The 25,378-nt window shown below is 42.5% G+C and overlaps 1 protein-coding gene across 17 annotated transcripts in view; it reads right to left on the reverse strand.

The window, feature by feature from the left end:
* The window catches only part of RBMS3 (RNA binding motif single stranded interacting protein 3), a 627,961-nt gene that overhangs the window by 356,687 nt on the left and 245,896 nt on the right, over positions 1-25,378 (reverse strand). For all 17 annotated transcript variants that reach the window (XM_074345363.1, XM_045520121.2, XM_045520114.2 and 14 more), the window contains one exon: positions 4,607-4,698. In XM_074345363.1, coding sequence (XP_074201464.1) covers positions 4,607-4,698 — 92 coding nt within the window. The remainder of the gene's footprint in view (positions 1-4,606; positions 4,699-25,378) is intronic.

Raw genomic sequence — 25,378 nt, forward strand, 5'->3', positions numbered from 1 at the left:
TATAGACATTGCTCATAACAATCTCTGAAATACAGTATGTTTACTTCCCTCGTTTCCTTTTTTCAGTATTTTTTTGATTGACGTATAGTCAGTTACAATGTGTCAATTTCTGGTGTCCAGCATCATGGTTCATTCCAGCCATCCATATACATACATATATTCCTTTTCATATTCTTGTCCATTCCAGGTTACTACAAAGTATTGAATATAGTTCCCAAGCAAAAATAAACAAATGGGACCCTTGTTTCTTTTTGATCTCTGTTCAAGTGTCACCTCATGGGAAAGACTTCCTCTGACCATTCTATCTGAAATGCATCCTGGCCCCACCTTCAATCACCATCCTCACCTCCTATTTATTTAGTATCCCTAACCAGTTTTAATTGTCTTTGAGCCACTTACTGCCTGATACATCTCTTTGCTTATTTTCTGCCTTAAAACAGTAGAGTATGATCTTTATAAATTGGTGAGTTTGGTTCAATGCTATGTCTTCAGACTGCAGAGCAGTCTTGGCACGTATTAAGTACTCAACATAAATGTGACCTAGGAGAGTGAAAGAGACTCCCACCTAACTGCCAGGCTACAGCTCTTATACTCCTCGGACCATTTTGTGATGTAGACAAAATGATGCTCTCACAGGCTTCTCTGATCCTTTAATCTTGTCGCAAAACAAAACAAATAAAAAAAGCAAACCCCACATGGACACTATTCTTGGGATAACAGAATCCCAAGAAAGCACTTGCCCTTGTAACATGCACTGATTGACTTCCGCCCAGTCACAGGAAGCAACATCTTCCCATCACCTGCTGAAATTTCCCTTGAACAATGCCTTTCTCCTTCCTACAGGATAGCCTTTGAGAAGCGTCTTGTGGGGCTGGTTTACCAGCAGACACCACCCCTGTAGTGACCCCTGGACACCAGACAGCCTGCTAGACATGGTGGAAGCAGAGCAGTGAAAATGATGTTAATAATAATTGGCCAGTGACTTTTTTCTAAACACCCTGAAGCTGGCAAGAACAGCAGCCATCAATATTCCTAATCTAGAGCCGTGACAGTCCTGAGGGATAAACTACATGCTAAAAATTCAGAATAAGAAAGAAGTTTTATTCAATTTCGATTCTCCAACACCTAGCACAGTTGCCTGGCCCTTAGGAAGCAATAAAAACGTTTGTTGACTGAATCTCTATTGTGTTTCTCAAGAAACTGTTTTTTTTTTTTAAATTTAACACTTAAGGCATACACCAGGCTTTATAGAAAGTTTAGTAATAAATCTGAATTTAATTCATAGCAATCTTCATTGAGTAAGTAACATCTATTGAATTTACTATCATCTAAGCACTATGCTAAATTCCTTTTTTTTTTAGTTAATTATCACAGCAGTCCTATAATCTAAGTATTATTATTGGAGAATTTCAGCGATATTTAAATAACCTAGCCAAGGTCACACAGCCAGGTGGTATCAGAGCCAGGATTCAAGGTCAAGTTTATCTACCTCCACACCAGTGCTCTTAACCGCTATGTATTAATAAAATATTTTAAATCTGCTCTCCTAAAAGAAAGATATCCTTTGATCCCTAAAAACCGTTTTTGGCAGAACAGCAAGTATACGGAAGATGTTAGTCTGTGTTAACGGTCATACATTATTAATCAATTACTGCTTACTGGATGACTTACTGTTTAATTCCTCTTAGATGACACAACAGTTGAATTTTTCATATGCACACATTGGAATACATTAGCTAAATAAAGCGATTCGCTCAGAGAGGTTCATGTTGGCTCCAGGTGGCTAGTGGGAACCTCGGTTATTTTGTAGCATTTTTGCTTCAAAATCCTGGGGTCACTAAAATGTTGCATCGCAGCCCGCATAGTAGGATATTGATGAGAACAAGGATGCAGGCTGCCATTCAGGGGATGTGTAAATAGCAAAAAATACAGTGCAAGTTTCTCGCACCCTGCAGACTGCAGGTTTATATGGTAATAAATAATAGTTATCACCAGGACAAAGGCAAAAAAAAGGCCATGAAATCCAGTCGCTCAGTGAGAAATCTGCTAATACAGGTGGTCAGGTTTGTTCCGTTTCATTGTCAAAGGGAGGCTATTTATTTGCTTCTGGGTAGTTAGATTACAGAGTCATTTACTGCTGAAAGTCTTCCAGTAGGCAGATGAGGAGCTACAGCTCTGGGATTCAGATTCAAAATCTGTGAGGGAACGGGGAACAAGAGTCCCCTTCACATACAGCATCACTGATAAGGTAGAGATCTTTAAGCAACTCCAGAAATAAAGTAAGTGCCCTTAAACGTCCCGGCTGGAAGCCCCTTAATGTGTACCTCGGTCACAGACAAAGGTCAAAATGCGGACCATGATTCATCATTTTTTAGAAGCTCTTTAAAATACTTTCCCTTTGATGGCTTCCTGTCTGGGTGAGATGACTGTGACTGGGGTGTGTGTGTGTGTGTGTGAGTGTGTATGTGTGTGTGTAAGAGAGGGTGAGGGAGACGGAGACATGCAGGGATTCCTTGAGAACCAGAATGCTCAGAAACAGGGGAAAATATTCACAATGGCTGCTCCGTAGTTATAACATCAATGACTACTTTCTTTTCCTGTTGTGCAAGATGGTTTTTATCCAACAAGTAACACTATATATACATATATATATATATATGTATTATGTGTGTATATATACACACACACATATACATACACATATATACACATACACACACACACACACACACATATATATATATATATATATATATATATATATATATATATATATATATATATATATATATATACTGGGAATATTTGAAAGAATGGAGGTTATACAGACTGCAGTCATTATTCCTAAACTGCCACAATCTAGCCATTTCCAAAATTTCATAGTTTATCAGCAGAGCAGATCAAAGATATTCCAATAACAAGGTTTTTCCTTAAGCCTTTTTATAATCATTTTCTTATCAATAGGTACCGCCTTCCAGTCAAAATTCAAGGCTCGTATTTTGCATCAACCCAACGGCTGTATTTTACCATGTGTTTGCTGGGTATAAGACGCCTCTACTTCAGCTGCCAAGTGACTTGACTCTTTTTGACAAGCAACCTTTAACCCAAGGCATGTATGTGACTCTCTTATTAACTACAAGTATTAACTTCATCAATCTTAGTTCATGACCAAATTCAAAACTTCCAGGCACAATCATGATGAGAAATACGGTACACAGCTGAGAGATTTCGAGTTCCAATTTCTCCCACCTTGAAAAAACAATGAATGGGTCATAAAGGGCCATGCCCACCAAAGTAATCTATAGGGGAAGTGACCCAGAACAGAAGGTGAACAGGGGTGGGTGCTATCAGCTTGCTGGACAACAAATGAAAATGAAGGAAACCAAATACCCCACCTCTAGTCTTCCAGTGTTGACACTGGAAAATGTCGTCAGAGGATTTTAGCAATGATAATAAAATCCAAATGACCCCAACTTGACAGCGTAAGTCAGTATCACTCAGCCCTTGGTGGGAATGGCAAAGAGTAAGGCTATACATGAATATGGTCTAAATGCATTAAATCTGGATTTCCAGATCGACTGGCTTTTCCATCTAGCTTTTGAGACTTCAGAAATCAACAAATTCACTAATAAAAGTCAAAAAGTCTAAGCTGCGTGTGAATAATTCCATAATGACCATTGTTTTAAAAACGAACACGTACCAAGCACTCATAGGTTATAACTGATTTTTTAAAAACCTTTTTATTTGGCAATAGTCATGGACTTATAGGAAGGTAGTATAGAGAGACCCCATGTAGCCTCCACTGGGTTTCCCCAAAGGCTGTATCCTTCCTACATCATTTCAGGATTGTAAGGAACGTACACCAGGAAGTTGACATCATACTTACAATATGTTTCAGTTCCATCTAATTTTATCATATGTATAGATTCTTGTAATTACCACTGCAATCAGGATACAAAACCATTATGTCATTTTATTTACGTTCTTCAATATAAAAACGCATCATAATTTCAGGTAGGAAGTCCCAGTCTACTTGTCTCACAAAACAACAAAAGCATATTGAAAATTCGTAGTATCTAGGAAATTGGCATCTACGAGAACTCTATTTGTAAAGGCCAAAATGAAATTCCAGCAATACAGACAACTTTGATTAAAGCCACTTCCCTGCACAGATCAGGCCGCCTCATCATTTAGTGACTGGCTCTCTCCAGCATCAGCATGAGCGATTTTTCAGCACGCAGTTTATCAAGGACATCTTGCTGAGAACTGAACTACTTCTAAACTGGTTGCTGGTAAACGCCCCACATACACACACACACATACACACACTCCTCTTGTCTGGGGTAACACAGAGCTTCACAGATACCCTTAAATCGCTAATGGGTTTACCATAATAAAAGAGCGTATTAATAGATATACGCAACAAATCAATGAAATAAACCAGCCAGATTCTTCCAGGCCAAGTCTATTATGGGGTTTCCTATTTTCCCTAACAAGTAAATATAATCCAAATTGTCTTAAACTCCACCCTAACTCAGCTCACAGCAATGGAAAAGATATATGATCGCAGAAGAAAAAAAAATCAGGATCTCAACACCACTCTTACCTTGGCCATCTGGGCCTGCACGCCATTAGCCTTGAGAGACGCTACCGCCTTCTGTGCCGCGGCCGGACTGTCAAAGTCTACAAAGCCATAGCCTGCGAAAAGACAAAACCGCGGTCAGTCCTGCACGTCCGTCACGCCAGGGGAACATGTGTTTGCAGCTGGAGTTGCATTTATGACCCTGGTGGAACCGCAGACCTCGATCTATGGCCCTTAACATGTCGGGACAGATACCACAACATCACTAAGCATAAAACAATAAGTCGCTTATTTTCCAGATTTCGCTTTGGAGATTGGCATGCAGTCAGCAAGCTGATTTAGACTAATTTTGACGAATGTTAAGGTCATACATGATTTAACCATGTTATTCTTTGGAGGAGCACAAAGTGCTGAAAAATATAGAAAAGTTTATCTCTAATTTTCTAAACCTCAAAAAAAAAAAGAAAGGAAAAAAATTCTGTTGAGAAAAGCCAGGATGGAATGTGCAAAAAGTGAATACCAGCAATCTCAACATTTGCTAATGCACCAAGGCAGCCAGGAAACACAGGTTGACCAGATGACTGGATGGAGCTGGTGCCTGAGTTCAGGGAGGTTTGAATCTATTTCCAGTTGCTTTCCAAGGCCATGCTAGTTCTTTATGGGCTCTCATCTTGCTCAAAGGTAACATCTTAAATAAACTATTTTGGCTGTTAAGTCACCTCTGATAAAGAGTGATTCAACAGAGAAAACATTCAAGCTTCTTTTAAAAATAAGAGAGACCCATGTCACATATTTGTTACTTAAGGACAATCCATAAAGGGCACAAGAGTTGCCTGGACTGTTCTCTGACTGTGTGCCTCTGTGTGTGTGTGGACAGAGTCGGGCCAAAGAAACAGCCAGTAAAACAGAACCAGTGAGGAGGAGATTCTGCACGCCCATAACAGAGCTGATATTAGCCCAGGACTGAGCCTCACAGTGGTTTCAGCTGCCAAGGATATTTCAGAATTAAAATGCCCAAGGATGGGAGTGAGGGCAGCCCCCTCTGCATACCCTACCCCCTCTCCCCAGTTCCCTGCCAGGGATTTGCTCTCTATTCTCAGATTTGTCTCATTTGGAAGTCGTGAGGTGATCTGCTAAGGGAAACCTACAGTTCCCCCAACAAATGACCAAAGACTGAAAGGGAATTCAGTGACCAAGTTGTTTCCTTCAATTAACTTTTAAATTTTCTCCCCTCGAAACTCTTCTTCTTTCTCTCCATCCCAGCATGTTATCCTAGCATGACCTTGTGACCCAGCAGTGTTCCAGAACACGCTCTTGAAAAGCTGGGCGAGGAAGCTGCGAAGCCTGCGTTTCCAATCCAAGAGGAAGCTGCTTTGTAAGTACCACTAATTCCTCTCTTCCCATGAAATTCAAACTAGGTGCGTAATATGAGTATCACCACCCACTAAGATGAGAAAGATGGGGAGATAAAGCAGGAAGAAAACGAGGAAAAAGAACAAAATAAGTCAAGAAGTAGAGTTACGGGGAACAGAAGATAAAACTACAATATAAGATTTATCTCCTGTGTGTGGGTGTCGTGTTGGCACCTGGTGAAATGGCGCTAACTTCACGCACTGTTGTCTTCATGCCCGCCTGCACATATACTTAAAGAAACAGGCTTCGGCCAGGTGACAAGACTGGTCCCCAAATCGCTAGCTGCTTAATCGGGAAAGCCAGGATTTGAAGCCAAGTCTGCAATGTACACTTTCTAAATATATCATACAATGAACGGCTTCATAACCTTTGTTTCACAAGCTGTTTCTACTATTGCTTCTGCCCTTGAAGCCCACTGGAGAGAGGACCGGATTCTTGAAAATTCCTTAGAACTTGAGGTTAGCATATGAAATAAAACAATCCCAGGAAAGCGTTCCACCCAGCTCGTTCTGTACTGTACTGACACTTACAGAGGGAGTGGCTAGGTTCTCAGCAGAACTGGCTGAGTGAGACTTGACAAGTCACCCCCTTCCATCTCACGCTTTGTTCCCTCTTCTTCATCCATTCATAGCCTCATTCTTTTATTCAGTAATGAAACTCTGTGTCAGGCATTTTGCCAGGTATAGAGTCTGTAGTAGTGGGGAAAAAAAAAACATAAAACAGCCCCAGTTCCCTCCCTTACGTACTTCATAGTTGAGTCGGGAGATGGACGTGAAACAAACATACACATGAACCTACAGTTGCAAATCGCTGTGCCTTCCTCGAGAGAAAACGAGAATGCATCATACAGAATCTGACGAGCGGCTGATCATGACTGAAAGTTCTAAGGAAGCAGTAGCATGAGATGACCTGCCTTCCTTCAAATATTCCCCCAGCTGGCTTCTGCTGAAGACAGAAATGGTGGTGCGGGAGGCAGGCAGCAAGGATGAAATCTGGGAGATGCCCTGGGGGCGTTCACAGCATCAGGACAAACGGCAGCCAGCCAGGAAATGGACAGGACGAAATGGATGGTCTCAGTTATACTTTGGAGGCAGAACGAACGGGACCCAGTGATGGACTGACTGGAGATACAGAAAATTTTCAGCAGTAATGGGTGGGTGGAAGACGTGATTTGCTGAAATGGGGAGACTGGAGGAGGAACCAACAGGGGAGACGGAAAATGAAAGTATCAGTCTGAGACATGGTGAGCCAGAAATGCCTGTGAGACACCCCAACCCTAGCTCTGCAATGTGCGTCTGTTAATCCTGAGCCCCTATGCAGTTGGATAGATCAGGCTGAAGCTCAGAAAAGGGGGTACGACTGGAAATACACACGGGGCAGTAAACGGCACAAGGGTGTAATTCACAGAGATGGAAACAGACAAAAGCACCTGGTGGAGGCAGAAGCCAAGAGCCCAAGTTTGGAGCTCGAACTTCACCGTTTAGGTGTCAGGTAAGAAAACGAGATTGCAAAGGAGACGTAAGGAGAATCATAGGGAAGGAAGGAAGCAGAAGGGGAACGGGTGTCTCCAAGCCCAGGTAAGGGCGTTCCAGGGAGGAGAGAGAGATGGACTGTGCGAAACGCCACAGAGCGTGAGAGCAAGAGGACAGCTCAAGAGACCGAGTGTTTTAGAGCGTGAACTTTTTAAAAACTTTACCTACAGTTGATTTACAGGTGTTAGTTTCAGGTGTACAGCTTAAGATTCTTTTCCATGATAGGTTATTACAAGACACTGAAGACAGTCCCTGGTGCTGTGCAGTAAATCCTGGTTGTTTATTTATTTTGTATACAGTACAGCGGACTCCTCGTCAAGCCGGGCTACACGCCAGCGGTGGGAAGTGAGAGAAAGACAGGGAGGGCGTTCACAGACCTCTGGACCATGATTTTGCTGGGAAGGAGAATTAAAAGCCCACTTTACCTCAAGGGGGATGTGAGGCCAAGGATGCTGTCTGTGTTTGTCTATTGTAAGATAAAACATGCTATGGTTTTCAACCTTCAAAAAAAGGAGCTAAAAAAAAGCTAAGAGATGCCATGGTTTTCAATCTTAAAAAAGAGCTTAAAAAAAAAAAAAAAAAGACCAATGGCCATTTTTCACCCGCAGGAAAATTAAACCCCTATCTTTGGGAATGTGACCGGCGTGGTCACGCCCACACCTACGTGCCTATTCCCCGACTGACCTCGTGTGAAGCCAGGGGATGGTACTGTTGAGTATTCATTCAAGTTACTCAACAAAGATTTATTCTTTGCACCGACTATGAGAAAGAGACTGTTCTTGGTGTTTTTGAATGTTGATCCGAAAGATGGAGCGGAAGTCAAGAGATTAGAGGGTAACGTTCCTGAGCAGGTAGACGGGGGAGAGAATCTACAGCACGAATGAAGTTCTACCCTTTGCTAAACCAAGGGCTCGGCCCTCGTGGCCCATGGTAACCGGAAGGAATTAAAAAAGAGCCTTCTGGGTTACCAGGTGTTATTTCTTCGCATAGCTTTCTTTCTGGGACCGGACCTGACATGCAGCCTGAGCTTAATAAATATTTGTCAAAAGTAATCGAAACCATGTTTAAAAGATGCTGAGTTCCTTCATGGGGGAGATTAACTAATAAAAATGTCTGCTAATACACACTGACTATGAAAAACATCATAAATGCCAAGCAGCCCCAGCCTTGGCACCATCACTCTGCCACCCAGCGAGGCGGCCCTGGATTTCAGGACTCCCAGCCTCTCTCTCCCCTAGAGCGCTCTCCTCTCCTTTCCCCACCTCACACATCACACAGGATATTACAAAATCACACTGTTGTCCCCAGGGCCGAACTCCAATCCAAACAGAAGACATCTCTGTGAGGGCAGGAGACACCCTGAGCTTCTTCTGAATTGGGGAGATTACGGGTGACCTTTGAGAAGGGTGGATTTTAAAAGAATCGTCGTGCCAGCAGGGAGGGAGTGGCCCCTTCCTGCCAAACACCGCCTCCCGTGAAACAAAGTTGTAAATAAAGAATAAACGTTTCACTGAGTTTGCTGTTTTTCAGGCAAACTGACTTTGCTTAATTAAAATGAAATGCAAAATATCTCAAGCAACCCTGAAAAACACGCCGATTCTGGAAACAGACATTGCATTCCTGAGCTTTACGCGACCGCACAAACTCCTCCACAATGGGAAGGAAACAAACTGCAATGCACACCCGCCCCTAAAGAATGATGCCTTTACTAAGGATTCAAGCGACTCCAGCTTGGTTTCAATTTGCTTTCCTTAATGACAAATAATGGAGTCTGGGGACAGAAAGTTCTTTATCCACATCTGGTGGGAGCAGGCTGGGGAGATTAGTTCAGCTCCAGCTAATAATGCTTTCTGATCACTGTGAAAATCCTGCGTGAAATGCGGCAAGTGGGACCCACTGGAAACCCCAGCCCAAGTGGCTGGGAGGCCACGGGTCCCACTCCCTCAGTGACATCAGTAAGCGTGGCGGCAGGTTCAAGGGAATTAAACTGAAGGTCACTGTTGTCTCCACACCCCCGTGTCCTGGTTTTCCTTCCTTGTCAGAGGGATGCAGGGCAGCAAGGAAGACTCAACGCCACAGTAATTAGGTCACTCGTCAAACACTCACCCCATTGGCAGATCTAATCAATGCTTTCCTGAAATGCTTTAAACCTTGCGTGTTAATTTCAAGGTTTGCTATTTTTTTGTCGAACTTTTCCAACCTTTTTTTTGGTGGGGGAGAGACAATTAGGTTTATTTATTCAAATGGAGGTACCGAGGATTGAACCCAGGACCTCGTGCATGCTAAGCACATGCTCTAACCCTGAGCTATACCACCTCCCCTATAAAGGTTGGCTATTTTTATTGCATTACAAGCCTGGTGACTTTATAGAAAGGAGAAAATATATATGGATTTAGAACTTGTCACAGAGTTCTACAAACAGTGGTCCTGCCCAGAGGGTTTTGGTTTTGTTTTCTTTAGCGCATCCATAGCAGCTTCTCGGTGACCTTTGGCATTCCACTGGACCTCTGTGTAATGACACGTCTGAATGTTGTTAAAAGTCTCTGTGCCACCTTCAACAGCTCGTCTCATGCTTCTGTGTTGCTCCTGACTCCTTAAATTGTCTATGTAAACTGCTCACATATTTACCAACATTGGATGCCTCTTTTAGCGGAGGAAATGATCAACACCGGAACCCCTGCTTCAGATTTGTGGTGGCATCCATCAGGCGAGGGAGTCCTGCTCTCAGAGGGGAACCAGACACCACATTTCCCCGCATGGGCATTGCTCCTCTTTTCCAGAATGACCATCATAAAAGCCCACTTGAAACTCAGATGGCAGGATGTGACACCCCACCTCTTTCAAAGCCAAGCCAGCTGTGAGTCAAATGCGATTTTTCAGCAGAAGAAGGGAACACTTTGTCTGGGCATGACGCCTTCCACGGAAGACTTAACAGTTGAAGATGCTTAAGAATTGCCCTTTTGTAAACCCCCCTCCTTCTAGTCTGTGGCTGTTGTCTGAGCCCAGAACGGGAAAACTGGGGTGCAAGGGGAGGTGGTGGTATTCAGGCTTCCTTGAGGTCTCCTGGAGTCAAGGCTGCCTCCAAGGATCTGTATTTCTGCTTGATTTTTTTGTGCATCCCTGAAGCATTGAGTCACTGCTGAGTATCTTCTCTTATTATTGGATTTCCTGGTTTTCTGCCTTCTGTGATCAAAGCAGGTAGCTGAAGGAGAGCACTGATACATACTTTGCTCCGTTCATGCTCATAAAACCAAACTAACAAGCAAACCCAATCATTTCTGCAGTGTGTCCCCGTGCACTCCCGTCCTGCGATTACTGATCATTGCCGTGAGGCCCGGGCACCACAGACGCACCGATTCAACAGCTGGGTGGCGGAACTTAGATGGGTGAAAGCAAAAGGCGAAAGACAAATCCTGCTAGAATGCAAAGACCAAAGACGAGCGTGCTCATTTTGAGGGAAAAGAATCCGAACCATCAAAATGTGAAATTACTTGCACGCTGAAACATCTTTGCAAAATAGGATGGAACAGTTTTATACAGAAAAGAGCAGCAGGTGAACTTCTTACACAAAGGGTGGCAGCCCTCAGACACTCAGCAAACGGAGGCTAGTAGGATGGATAACAAGGTCCACTGTATGGGAGACGGACTGCTTCACTCTCTTCCTCTGATTTCTGAGCTTAGTAACCTAAACGCTATGATATCCCAGGGCCAGAAACTCTAAAAGAAGACACCAATTTATGGAATAGACTTGACTTGTTACAAGGAGCACTTTTCAACAATGGTATGACTTTCCTATTTTAAAATTATTATTATTACTATTATTCTTTTAGACCTTAATTATTTATTTATTTTTTAAAATTGAAGTAGAGTTGCTTTACAATGTTGTGTTAGTTTCTGGTATATAACTGAATCACAGCAAAGTGATTTTTGCTGTGATTCGGTTATACATACATACATACGTATTCTTTTTCAGATTCTTTTCCATTATAGGTTATAACAAGATATTGAATACAGTTCCCTGTGCTGTACAGTAGGTCCTTGTTATTTATCTGCTTTATATATAGTAGTATCTGTTAATCCTAAATTCCTAATTTATTCCTCCCCCCCCCATTTCTCCTTGGTAACCATAAGTTTGTTTTCTGTGAGTCTATTTCTGTTTTGTAAATAAGTTCATTTGTATCATTTTTTTAGATTCCACACATAAGTGATATCATAGGATATTTGTCTTTCTCTGTCTGACTTGCCTCACTAGTATGATCATTTCTAGGTCCATCCGTGTTGCTGTAAATGGCATTATTCCATTCTTTTTCATGGCTGAGTAGTACTCCATTGTATAAAGAAGAGGAGGTATATATTATTATTATGTAGTTTACTAAACATCTACTGTGTACAAGAAGACTGTGTGCAGGGAGACCTAAGACACTCTGATATGGTCCTTCCTATTAGGGAGTTTATGGTCTAGTAAGAGAGAAAAAGACATTTAAATGCAGGAGAGGGCCCCCTCAGAGGTGTTATATCAATGAGCAGATGCAAAATGCCACATTTTCATTCAATGTAACATGCATGGTTCTGTGTGTACAGTTCTGCTCATCAGAGCGGAATAGCTGAGTCAGGTCCCCTCTCAACGAGGAGCATGATAGGAAAATTACCCACATTCTAAACTGATGTATGCATGTATTAGTCTGTCTTTCTGTTTGTCTGTTTTTGTGCATAGTAGAAACACATTAAGTTAAATACAAAGTATAGAGAGGAATGAGGACCACCTAAAAGGTGAAAAGAAAGTGCTAGTCTTTTAAAGTGGCAAATATTTCTTCCAGGTGGGGGCAAAATCAGCACATTTTGCAAGCAAATGACAAAACAGAAGGCTAGGGAGAAGAAATCAAGTCCCACATGGTATTTCCCGGCAGACTAAAACAATCACAAAAACATACGAATTTAGGAAGTGGTCTGTCACTTGAAAATAGGACATTTCTCATCCCATTTATGCTGCACAAAAAGTCTTCTTAAACCGAACACATATTCAGATCCCCAAACTCGCTTCCCTTCTCACCCTGTTCAACTGATTTTTTTTAATGTGAGAGAAAGAGACATGGATGGACCTAGAGATTATCATACTAAGTGGAGTAAGTCAGAGAAAGACAAATATTATATGATATCACTTATATATGGAATCTAAAAAAATTGATACAAATGAATTTATTTACAAAACAGAAACAGACTCACAGACACAGAAAACAAACTTACGGTTATCAAGGAGAAATGGAGGGGTGGGAATAAATTATGAAATCTCACCATGCTTTGCTGAGATTAAAGAAAACTCACTGATTTGCCAAGATCTTCGACCAGACCAACCATTATTTTATAATAATATTGAAGAGATTACTGGAGCAGTCTGCTTGGCTGTCAAGGGGCAGATGAATGTCTGTGAATCATCTTGTGAAGGTTTCCTTTGCTAACAGGCAGTGCTCAAGGATACAAATAAAATGTGTGCCTTGTGTGAACCGCTGGTCCTATGTGTCTGCGCGAGGTGTACTGTGTAATGCAGGGTGCCCACAGGACCAAACCAGGGTGTTGACAAACAACTCGCACAGTAGGTAGACAAAACGAACTACGACTTCATTCTGGGGCCCCCATCTTTCCCTCCCTCTCCTTGCTCTGGCCTCACAGAGGCATAGAACTAGACTATTCCCCCATCAGAAGAGCAGAGATGCTGCCCTGTGTGTGAGGACCAGTGAAAGGAAAGCCCCCCAACCCCCAAAGGCTTTACTAGCCCACGTTCGCTCAGTGACTCCAGCCAATGCCCTGGAGAGCTTTCTGCAGTCTTACACATCCTTTTACAGCAGAGACATCCCCTGTCCCACTGCCCACTCACCTTTAGCTTCATCTTTACCCTTCACATTTTTATCTTTGCCTTCATCTTTAGAGGATGGACATTGTGGCGGCACTAGGTAACCACCCAGAAGGACGCAGTAAGTAGCTCAGTGCCAAAAGGAAGAGAAAGTGAATCCTACCCAAAGGTCAACACTTTCAAGAAGCATGCACCTGGGAGCCTCTATTTTTGTTACACTCTTCCAATCTAGAGAGTCCCTCTGAAGACTTGTCCCTTCATCTATAGTTCTGAGCCAAGTCTTGCATCCCTTTGAACACCGTTATCTTCCTGGGAAAGGGCTTCATCCATCATTTCCTACTTCCAAACCTTTGGCGAAACTCACATCGAAACCCTTGGGAAGCTTCTGTTTAGCAAAAGTCGTGCATTTGCTAATATATACCCCGTCTTCAGCCACGCGTTTATAAGCAGTATGCCAAATATTTTAAATTAATGTCCACAAGAACTGTCTCTACCCCTATGAGAAGCAGTGGCTTTGACATCCTCTTGGACCCTAAATTACCCTCCACCCCAGCTGATATACCAAATACAATTCTAGTTTTGTATTAGAATTTTTATAACATAGAAAATAAAGACATGTAAGTGTACAAATAGGCAATTGAGGATAATGCATGCATGCGGCAAAAAAAAAAAAAATATATATATATATATATATATATATAAATCATGCCACACAAAACATTCAGTGGAATGTAAGTCCCTTTCTCACTCACCTTAGTGCTTTGGTCCAGCGTCTCAAGAAACTGTCCTATGATTCCTTCTGTGTTCTAACTTGAGAAGAAACAGCTAAAACTAATATTTAAGCTCTCACGTATTGTTGTATGTTTTAGAAGCTCTTATGGATTTATCCAGAAATAAAAATAATTTCTGCTATCAAAAATCATGAAATGAAAAACATTTTAATATTCTGTAGATGGCACCGCAATTGCCCATTTTCCACTAAAAATAGTCATGCTGTTTTCTTCTAATTTGAAAAGTTATACAATTTTTTGGAAGAAATTTCCATTGATATGGAAAGAAATTAGCCCTAATGCCACCTCTCAAAATAAATAAACTGTTCATTTAATTTTTCCTTTTTTTTTTAAACAAAATGGTGTCCATTTATATGCACAGTTTTATACTTTTTCTCTTAGTAACACATCTGGCTACTTTTCCTGGTCAGTAAATGTGGATCTCTAAAGTATCATTAATCTCTTATTTTCAGCATCTCAATTGCTCAACCCTTTCTTAAGGCTCTTAGCGAGTGTTTCCTATCTTCCAAAACTGATTTTATTCCAATGCTTTGAGAGATTTTTTTAAATTAATCAAACAGCAATAGGAAATACTTTGAAAGCCTCCTAGACTTTAGAGAGTGATTCATCCTATGTTTGTTGTTTGTTTGATTGTTGTTTGTTTGATTTGTTTCAAAGATGTTTCTAAGGCATTGTAAACCAAAGCTATCAGAGGCCATGTAACTCAAATTCAAACAATACCCTCCTGACACGCAGGGACTGGAAGCCCATTTTCCTTCTCATTGCAATTAAATTGGAGCCACCTCAAAGGAATGTTGGAAATATATCGAGACCTTATGAGACAAAATTTCAGATCTGTGATTCAGAAAGGATTTCAAGAGTGAATAATCATGTCATTATCGTTATGATGGCACATTCATTTATAAGTTGAAAGTGAAATCTTTTCCCAACAATCAAAGACACGGTTTCCGCAAGGACATTTTACTATAATCTGTAAACTTGAACTTGAACTACCAACTCTTCTGTGTCCCTCTCATAGCTGGTGATCCCTGACTCACCGCTGAGGTCTTCCCTCTCACAGGCAGACCCTGCTTGGAGAAACCCAGTTTTCCAGAGAGACTAGGATTTCACGATCCTGGGACATGCTGGTTGAGACGCAGTTTAGGAACTGTGAGCAGGATGTACGATGGTCTTAACTCGTATCAGGACCTGGATCACTCGGGAAATGGCCTTGCAAGCAGCAGCCAGAGGGGCCTCAATTTAGAGTTTCTCACTTTGCTTTTCCACACGCGGTCTGTGGACCGGTGGCAAAGGCATCACTCAATGATCAGAATCTCAGTCCCACCCTGGATCTACTGAACCAGGCTTTACATTTTGACAAGATCCCCAGGTGCCCAAACGCACATGAACGATGGAGACACCCTGGTCTGCCACCAGCCCCTCACCAAGCCAGGATGGCACACACTCTTCTCGTAAAGTGGCAGGGAAACGGGGTTCTTAAGCCTCATCTCATCCATCCTCTATCTGATCCTCAAATCTCCCTCCAGGCTGTCTGCCAAGCACTCCTATGGTCTCCACCTGGATGATGCGGATGTCAGGGAACACCAGACTCCCAGGGCACCCACACTAGACAAGAATAGCCAGTGGGAAACTGGTGTGGTCGAAGGACAAAGATCCTGGCACCACACCGTCTGGGCTCACATCCTAGCTCTGCCCTTTGGTAGCAGTGAGTCCCAAGGCACAGAACGCTCAACCAAAATTAAGGTTCATAATAATATTACCGTAATTATGTGTTAGCTATGAGCACTGAATGAATTTAAATGCCTTTAAAGCACCTGGCCTAGTGCCTAAGGCACCCTGTCTCTGCAACTCCCTCACCTGCTTAGTAGGTACTGAAATCTACCCCCAATTTAATCCACTCTCCTTCAGTACGTTCTAAGACACAAGCCAGGCAAGCATGTTTCATTCTTTCTCCGCATAACGATTTTTTAAAAATATTTTTAAAGACAGCCACCCCCGCCCCTGCTTCTATTTGCAAAATGAATATTCAAAAATACAGGATTGGGGCTATTTTTACATAAGAACCAATTTTAGGGCAAGTCCAGGCCTTCCCTCTCTCCCCCTTTTATATTTGTCCTCCGGAGATATACCTAATTCTGTTCAGTTACCAAGTTCAAACTGGCCCTACATTAATATATTCCCTTAAAAATAAAAAAGTACTGTTCATTTGAGGAAGCAGGTAACCCATGTGAAAAGTGATTATACAATAAATGTATTATGCAAATTCCAGTGAACATTTTACGCACACTGGATAAAGAATCAAATTAAAGTCTCATAACCCCTGGAAAATTAGAGTTAGCAAGCACAGAGGTTGATTCGTCCTTGAACACAAAGACGGCTAAGAGCAGGCATTCCCCCATCCTTTCCGCAAAACCGAACCGTTTCTGGAGGTCTCAGATTTAAATAAGAAATCCTCTGGGAGTCGTGAAGATCAGCTACCTTTACAGGAATAATTTGGAGTTACAATTTTAAAGTGTCGTGAGCCGGAAGGAACTGGTGAACTCCCATGTCCTATTTTGAAAAGTTAATATTCCAGGTAATCGGCCAGTGAGTGTGGAACCCCCCCCCCCCAAAGTTGCATAGGGTGGGGAGAAGGGGAAAGTTTCTCAAGAATGTGCCCAGGAGGGCTGATTTACAGAGCTTTCCCCGGAACAACCCGAAAGGGGTGGTTCTGCAGCGGTCCACATGCCCCTTCGACTTCCCTTCACTCGATGGAGTAATAGGACCTAAGAGCCGCCTTCCGACTGCACCGTCATGTCCACTCCGCGCGGCTCGCCAGCCCTGATTCTGCCACCGGATTCTCCACGGAGAAATAATGGCCCATTAAGAGGATATGCAGACGGTCAGCACATCGCTTACCCTCCCGGAGAACAGAGAAGCCGCCGCGAGCCTCTCACTAAATCAATACGCAAGCAAGGGTGTGAAGACGGGGGGGTAGAAACCCCATTCTGCCCCCAGATTTTCCACGCGGAGCCAGGACTTGCGCTCCAGGGCCAAGAACCGCCCGTCCATCAACCCCTGGAAGTCAGTTTCGTTTCCTGTCCGTCGTGTGTGGGAACCAGGCAGGATGTAAATACGAAAATCATGCTATTGACGGAACGCGGGCTGGGTGAGGTCCTCTGATGAGTTCCGAGGAAGGTGCTACGGGGAGGAAAGGACAGACAGACAGACGAGAGCCGGGCCCTCCGCTGAGGGGACCGCACGCCCAGCGCGCACCGCGGGTCCCACGGGGCGCAGGGAGCGGCGCTCACGTCCGGCGAGGGCAGAGAATGCGAAGGGTGCATCCGAGCTTGTAAAGACACTCTTTTCTTATTTTACAACTTCATCAACATTACTGGAGTGTAATTTGCATCTGATAAATGCCCACTTTCTGTGCACAGTTTGATGAGTTTGAACAAATATATTCATCTGTAAAACCACCATACCAGTCAGAGATGGACACTTTTATCACTCCCCCAACCCCAACACACACACAAAGCTCCTCGGGCCGCGTTATAGTCACGCCCCCCCCCAACCCCAGCCTTTTTCCCCCACTCCCCCAAACTTCCTGTCAATACAGCTGAGTGATGCTTGTCCCAGCATCTCATACAAATGGAACAAGTGTGTACTCTTTTCTTCTGTTTTTTGTTTTTCGCTCGGCAGGATGATAACATTTAGGGATAAGTAGGACAGGGCGTTCTAGTTTGGGCAAAGATTTAGGGCCAGGTAGGGAAAGGGTGAATTCAAGAACCTAAAAGGGACAGCTAATGAAGACCAAAGAGAAGGGTCTGAGGAAGATGCCACATGAATGATCCATCTGACCTTGCACCATGTAGAAACTCTGAACGATTTTACACCAACCTTGCACCACCGTCCTGCCTTCTCACTATGCTGTGGCTGCGCTGCCTCGGGACCATTGCACCTGCTGTTCCCTCTGCCTGGAATGCTCGTCTCCCAGACTGTACAGACGCCGCAGTATCCATCTCCGGGAGCCTCGATCACCACACACTGTTAAAACCCATCATTGCTGTGGATGACGCTATTTGCATATTTCACCCGAAACAGACTGCCAGGGACAAGATAATAGAAAACGGGATGGTTCTGTTCATCACTGGACAAAATCTCCAAGACTTGTGACACTTTCTGGCTCATCTTAGCCACTGGAAGAATGAGAGTGCCAGTGACTGAATGAATAGTAAATTTGTAACAAATTAAAAATGTCTGCTTTCAGTCAGTCACATATACAACCTCAGGCATTATAATTCACACGATGCTCTGTGTTAATTCCTCGCCTCTCTTCTTCTAAAATACCATTTTATCATTATATGATTTAAGAGCAACAGAGTCTTATAAATTTGCAACATCAACTCCAAAGCTGCCACATCCGCCTGATCTGTATTTATGCATTTTGGGGCACAACAAGGCAAAATATTTAACTACCGGAATATTTAACTTCTAGAAGATGCTGAATGTAAAAGTCACTGTGACTTAAAGGACGGTCATTCTTACCATAATAAGGCAGGGTCCGCTTTTCTAAATATGTCCAAAGTGCCCTGAAAACAGGATTGAAGGGTTTTGGTGTTAATGCTTTGGCTGTATTTGAGCAATTGAAGTTCTCTGCTCCAGAGTTTCAAGGTGACGTGAGCCCAAGGCTGCTTCCAGATCAATAAATGACTTTGTGTCCCAGGCCTGCTGGTTGCCTGCCTCGTTTATTGTGACTTAACAAAAGGGCCCAGGAACAATATTGCTCAGCAGAAGAATAAAAAGTGAGCCGATGGCTCATCTGAAGGGACAAAAAAACGCCAAGACCTGGGAGGTCCACAAAGGAGAGCAGTTGAGAGTATGCCGGGATTCCGCGGCGACACAGGATAATTGCAAAGGTAGCGAAATCACCGTTTTCAAGTCCTGCTCTTTGAAACTTGACCTTGGAAATGTTTCCAAACACACAAAAATTCACAAACAGTGACACAAGCCAGAATTTTTTTTCTATTCCTTTCTGACACAGTAATACCACAATAAGAACTCATTTTCTATAAGCTCCTGGAAGTGCTCCTTTCCCGGTACCCTAAGGTCCTTTAGTCATTTAACAAACACCGCATACGAGGTAAATAAACATTTGGGGGCATCATTTAAATTTCCTTCTCCAAACTGCTGGTGAGGGGAGAATAAATTCTCCTCTCCTTCATTTTGTAGCAATTTCTTCTGCAAGTGAGCAGGGAGCTTTCAAAGCCTCTGGGCTTGAAATATACATGGTTAAAAAAAGGAAAAAGAAAGACTGGCCTAAAAGAGCCTGCTTTCTGTCTGTATGAAGAAGGAAAAGATAGGGGGAAAAAAAGAAAAAGACTACAGGAAACTCCTGCAGCCCAAAGCACCCTCTTCTAGGGAGCAGAGAAGTAAGGGTTTTAGTAACATCAGATATTCTGAGATCGATGTTTGAAAGCTATTCTTTTCTTGGAAATGGCAGAGCTGACTTATATCTAGATCCAAACTGATAGCTTTGTCTTTCCTGAAGCTGACTCGCCCAGCTGACAGACACTACGGTAGGATGACTTCCATCCTAAGATATAAAGTGGGGCTGGGGAGCGTTTTCCAGATCTTTCCTCTGGCAAGTTCCGCAGGGTAGTTTAAACCTCCTGGTTTAGATGGTTGAAATGCTCCCGTGTCCAAAATATACCTGCTGACATTTACATAATAATAAAAAGAACAATAAATGGTGTGCACTGTGTTAACTTTTTCTTTACAATTTGCCTCACTGCAATCTCCCCAGATTCTGAGTTCGGTACTGCTGCTTCCATTTTGCACATGAAGTAACCTTGGTCTCGGGGAGCTGAAATGTTCTCATTTTCACGTTTAAATGAGTTGCATAAGAATTCTGAAGTTGTGCAGTGGGGCTGTCTTTGTCATAAATATATATATTTTTCATAAAACCCATAAAACCAAAAACATTTCCTAAGAAATGAGCTTCAATTACAACACATACATGACATACAAGGATTTTTTAAAAATTCATCGATTGGTCCCCAGTGTCCAGAAGAGTAACTGGCTACAGTGTAAGCCCTCAGTAAATATTAATTGAATAAATGAATGAAAATGTGACATTAAACTATTCTTTTCTTATGTAATTACGCTAGAGGCACCTCCCTTAGTGACAAAGATGAAAGCTGTGAGAATTTCCTTCTGATACGTCCTGGCTGAGGGTTCAGGTAGCTGTGGGCTCACCCACATGTCATCATCCCTGCAGGAATGTCTCGGATGTGACAGACAGCTGAGGAACACTGAATAAATGAATCAGTGAATGGCCCTCGAGAGGGTAAAAGACGGACCCAGGGCGGTCACCAGTCATTTTGGGTCACTGGCATTAAGTGTAAAGCATGGAATCTCGGGGAGTTTGGGGAGGGTGTTCTATCAACTGGTACGTCTCTTTCCTCCTCTACATCTTTTGAAGGACTATGCATCGTCCTGGCGCAGATGTGGGAAATGACAGCATCTTTCCTGTAGACCTGGAGGTTCCCTTCCAGGAAAGCTCTCAGGAATGGGAAAGAGGAGAGATTATGAATGAGAAAAGGCGGTTCTCTGGGGAGGTTATAGCTCAGTGGTAGAGCGCGTGCTTAGCATGCACAAGGTCCTGGGTTCAATCCCCAGAATCTCCATCAAATGAATAAATAAATAAATAAACAGATACGTAAATAAAACAAATTACCCCCCTAAAAAAAAACACCTAGCAAAACAAAATTTAAAAATTAAAAAAAAAAAAAAAAAAAAAGGCAGTCCTCCACTGTCTCCTGAAGGTTTACCTGACCGTCACCTCACAGACCAGGATCCCAGGGGACCTGGAGCTGCACTGTCTCAGATCAAACCGTAAGTTCAACAACCTTACAGACCCCTCGACCCTGTTTCTCTTTGTCCCTCCCTTCTAGGCTCTCCTTCCAGACCTATCTCCATCCTTCAGTCCTTTAAGTCACATCTTGAAGCCCAAATCACAGATGAAACAATCTTGGTAAGTTGTAGACACCTCAAGAGTGGCTTCCCGGAAATGAACCATATTTGTAACGTGTGATGGTTTTCCCTAGAAATTGACTTGGTGTTTTATTCCAAGGTGGCCTGTGCTCATGATGGATGAGCCAACGGTTCATTGATTCATTGATTTCATTCATTCAATAAATGTCAAAGAGTTGCTAATACCACTGAGTGGACGGTTTATTCTTGAGATGAGTAATAGATGTTCTGCCCTGTTGTTTGGACAAATAAGTTTGGAAAATACTGAAATAAGTAATAGTAAACAAATGTTTTAAAATTTATTAATTTATTGAGAGGGGAGGTCATTAGGTTTACTTATTTAGTTCTGGAGGAGGCACTGGGGACTGAACCCAGGACCTTGTGCGTGCTAAGCACGTGCTCTACCACTTGAGCTGTACCTTCCCCCACTAAACAAGGTTTTTGCAGTTCTTTTTTTTTTATGTGGAGACTTTTCAGAGCCTATAAAATGCTAATATGCACAGTGAATTTCTAATGAGTGATGTACAGGGTGATGAATGTGTCCAAGATGTGATGACAAGAGAATTCACCGATGGCATTTGGCGTAATGGCACGGGGGCTGGTAGGAGCTTTACCAAGAAGACAACATTCCAGCTAGGTCTTTGGGGGAAATTCTTCTCTTTTTTCTCAGTACAAAATTGATGCATGTTCATTTAGAAAATACTGAGAGCTATAAAGATGAAAATAAAAATTACCTATTAAGGACCAAGCCTAGAGAGAATCACTATTAGCTAGTTTTGAATGTCCTGACAATCTGTTTCTTTGACATTTCTCTCTCCCTTTCTTACCTGTATCTTTATATATAAAGAATGTGGTATATAAATTTTTTATGCTGACTTTGGGCAACATTGTAATGTTGGGATTTTTCTACAGCATTAAATAATCTTCAAAAGTATTTCACATCAACTATGTCATCATTCCGATGCCCTTGAACATTTTTTGCTATTTTTCTTCCCAAATTCCAAATTGATGTAAATCAGTGGTTCTCAATGTGTGGTTCCTGGACCAGTATCTGGTAGGGGATTCCTAGAAATGCACATTCTTGGGATCTACCCCAGACCTACTGAATCAGAAACTCCAGGGGTAGAGCCCAGCATATAAATCCAGTTGAAGATCATCCCTTTACATAAGTCTTTGCACCAAATGTGAGAATCAATTCTTTTAATTTGATATGCTGATCATTTGGGTTGGAAACACTTACACGGTTCTTTTTTTCAGGATGTAACACAATACTAGACACATAGTAGGACAATTCCATTTTCTAAATAAATTAAGGACAGCTTCCCTAAATTTGCTTCACTGTCCTTTGAAATTTTGTGATCCAAATAATTCTACGGGGCCAAATGAGTATCCATTCCCTTAGAGGTAACCTGCATTTTTCTTCAGGATGTTTGTCAGTCTCTTTCCTTTATAACTCAAAATATATGTTATGTGTCTAACTGTCCTTTAAATTTTGCCTGGATCCTGGCAGCCTCCTGTCATCTGCATTTCTGGTCCCTACCCTGCTTCCTCCCCACCCCCTAGCCTTGGGCAGGGTCCCTCAGTTGGCACTTCTCCAAATAATCTAGCAATAAATAACCTTCCAGAACACTCCAGCCCCGCTTGTCCCCTGTCCTCTTTTCATCTCACCCGGTCGTCCCTTCGTCTCGGCTTATTCAATTTTGTGGCTTTCTTTTCCTGTTTACTGAAGGCAATGTCTTCTTAAATCAGATTAAGGATGACAAATAGTCTTCAGAATGTTTTCTGGTTCCTGTCAGAAACTGCTCAGAGGTCTGCTCTTCCTCTGGTCTTACGGTTACTTTTGCCACACAATCATTTCTGTACGTTAAGTTTTTGTGCCTTACCCCAAATCAGGAGACGCGTACCCTGGATTCTGTGTTTATAAATAGAATTAATGGGTTTCCCTTGCCTCATAGGGGGCAGGCAGAAGAGCCTTTGGGCTGTCCCCAGACCTGGCACACCTGGGTCTTCTGGAAGTCTTGCAGGTCGTCCCCGTCTGGAGAGAGGGGGCTAGGCCCTTGTGTGTCCCCTCAGACTGAGGAACCCTTGCATGCAAGCTGCTGCTCTGGGCGAGAGGATGTGACCCGGGGCCAGGTGGCTCTTCTGGGCTGAGGGTGACTCACCTGGCGGCTGGCAGCCACCAATGCCATCCACAGCTGGGGGAGTGAGCCCCACAGCCCTGCAGGCCACCCACTGACTGACCACTACCCAACCATCACGTATGCACGTGACATATTAGTATTGTCACTTGTCATCAGTGTCTTCATTTGCTTTAATATGGATCTTACATTCTCAGGTTGAGAATCACAGAAAGCAGTTTTCTTATAATACTGTATAACTGGCTAATTTGATGAAAAATAACATTTTCACCCCCCCCCCCCCTCAACCCAGGCACTTGCTTCCTTACAGGCTGGAAGACCTACCCAGTGAATTTTGATGTTTCAACTTGTCATCCTGTTACCTTGTAGACAGAGCTGAGTTTGTGAATTAGTCTTGTTTTTAAAAATTATTTATTTACTTCTTTTTTAATTTTGGGTGGAGGTAATTAGGTTTCTTTATTCATTAATTTTTTTTCATGGAGGTACTAGGGATTGACCTTGTGCATTCTAGGCACACACTCCACCACTGAGCCGTTACCCTCTCCTCTGAGTTAGCCACGTTAGACATTTTATAATTATTATCATCTTCTTCCAAGCCTAGCTCACTGTGTTCTTTTGGTTTTCATTTCCACAGCACAAATCACATTATAAGAAAAGTAAAGGCGATTTTCAATGTACCAGTCATTGTTCCACACTAAGATATCAACTGACTTTTTTTTCCAATTGTCTTATTATTCTTCCTGATATACAAATCTATTTCAGACAGGCATAGTTACCTTAGGGGTATATTTTCATTATCTTTTTTTCTTTTACTTAAATTTTTATCAGAAATATTTTCATGTGGCTACAAATTTGCACAATTATAATTTTAACGGAAACACAAGTTTTCAATGAGTTGCTGTACTGTAAATTGCTTAACTGTTCTCTTGTTGTTTGGCTCTCAGCTTCATTCTAGGTTTTCCCTTGTCAAGTCATTCTATAAATCGTCAAATTCTGAACTTAGCAAATCATCTCAACTCAGTTAACAGCGGCGGTCGATGCTGGCTCGTATTGAAGGGCAGCTGGACCAGTGATGCTACCGAATCTGTGCTTCAAAAGTGCTCACAGATGTAAGGGAGGCCCTGTCATGTAAAGGGGGAACCACAGAATAAAACACAGCCCACGACGCGGTGGAGAAGACGGGGAGCAATCACTTCTAACTGTGTGGGAGGGGATGATTCATTAGAAGAGGTGGATTTCAAGCAAGGCTTTTCCGGATGAGTAAAATTTAGACAAGGAAGGGGAAGCAATGATCAGGATGTTTTGGGCCGAAAGAAAAGTAAGAGCAAAGAGAAGATGTGGAAGTAATTTACGGACATAAGGAACTGTGAGTCACCTGGTACGGTGGCTTATAGAAGATGAAAAGGTGATGGAAAAATAATTCAGAGGCATCTATTCCAGGAACGTGGCCTCTGTATTAAAGAATTTGGATTCATCTGTGAGTAAAAAGATAGTTTTGAGCAGAAGAGCGTCATGATTAGATTAATACTTTAGAAATGGGTCACTGGTATTAACATGAAGCGAGTCCTGGTGGCAGATGCTGACAGGAGACATCCCAGGTGGGGAGATGTTGCACCAGTTCAAGGAAAGTTTATAAACTTATTCTTGCATTTTTTTGTTATTTCCTTCCTTCTTTCATTCACAGTTCATCAATATAGAATCATCAATTAGGGTGTTAGACCTGGGAGTGTTAGAATAAAGATCAAGATCTACTTAAAATTATACATTCATCCAACAAATAGGACTGAGAGCCCTTGTGCAGACGAGGGCACCAGCTGAATTTATCTCAACCCTTGATCTTGGGTTCTCAGTCTGCTCGTGAATAGGGCATCGCCTTTGCTGACTACAGCCTGTCACATTAGCCATGTGAACAGAACACTGAAGTTCTCACTAAGAGACTTTCCACAAAAGAGATGACATAGACCCTCTCAGTGACTCTCATCCTGACTCTTGAATAGACAGCAGATCAGCTCTGCTCTCTTTTATCTCCTCCTGAGGCTACACACAGAGACGCAACATCC

The sequence above is a fragment of the Camelus bactrianus genome, chromosome 17, assembly GCF_048773025.1.
Source record: "Camelus bactrianus isolate YW-2024 breed Bactrian camel chromosome 17, ASM4877302v1, whole genome shotgun sequence".
Classification (NCBI taxonomy): Eukaryota; Metazoa; Chordata; class Mammalia; order Artiodactyla; family Camelidae; genus Camelus; species Camelus bactrianus.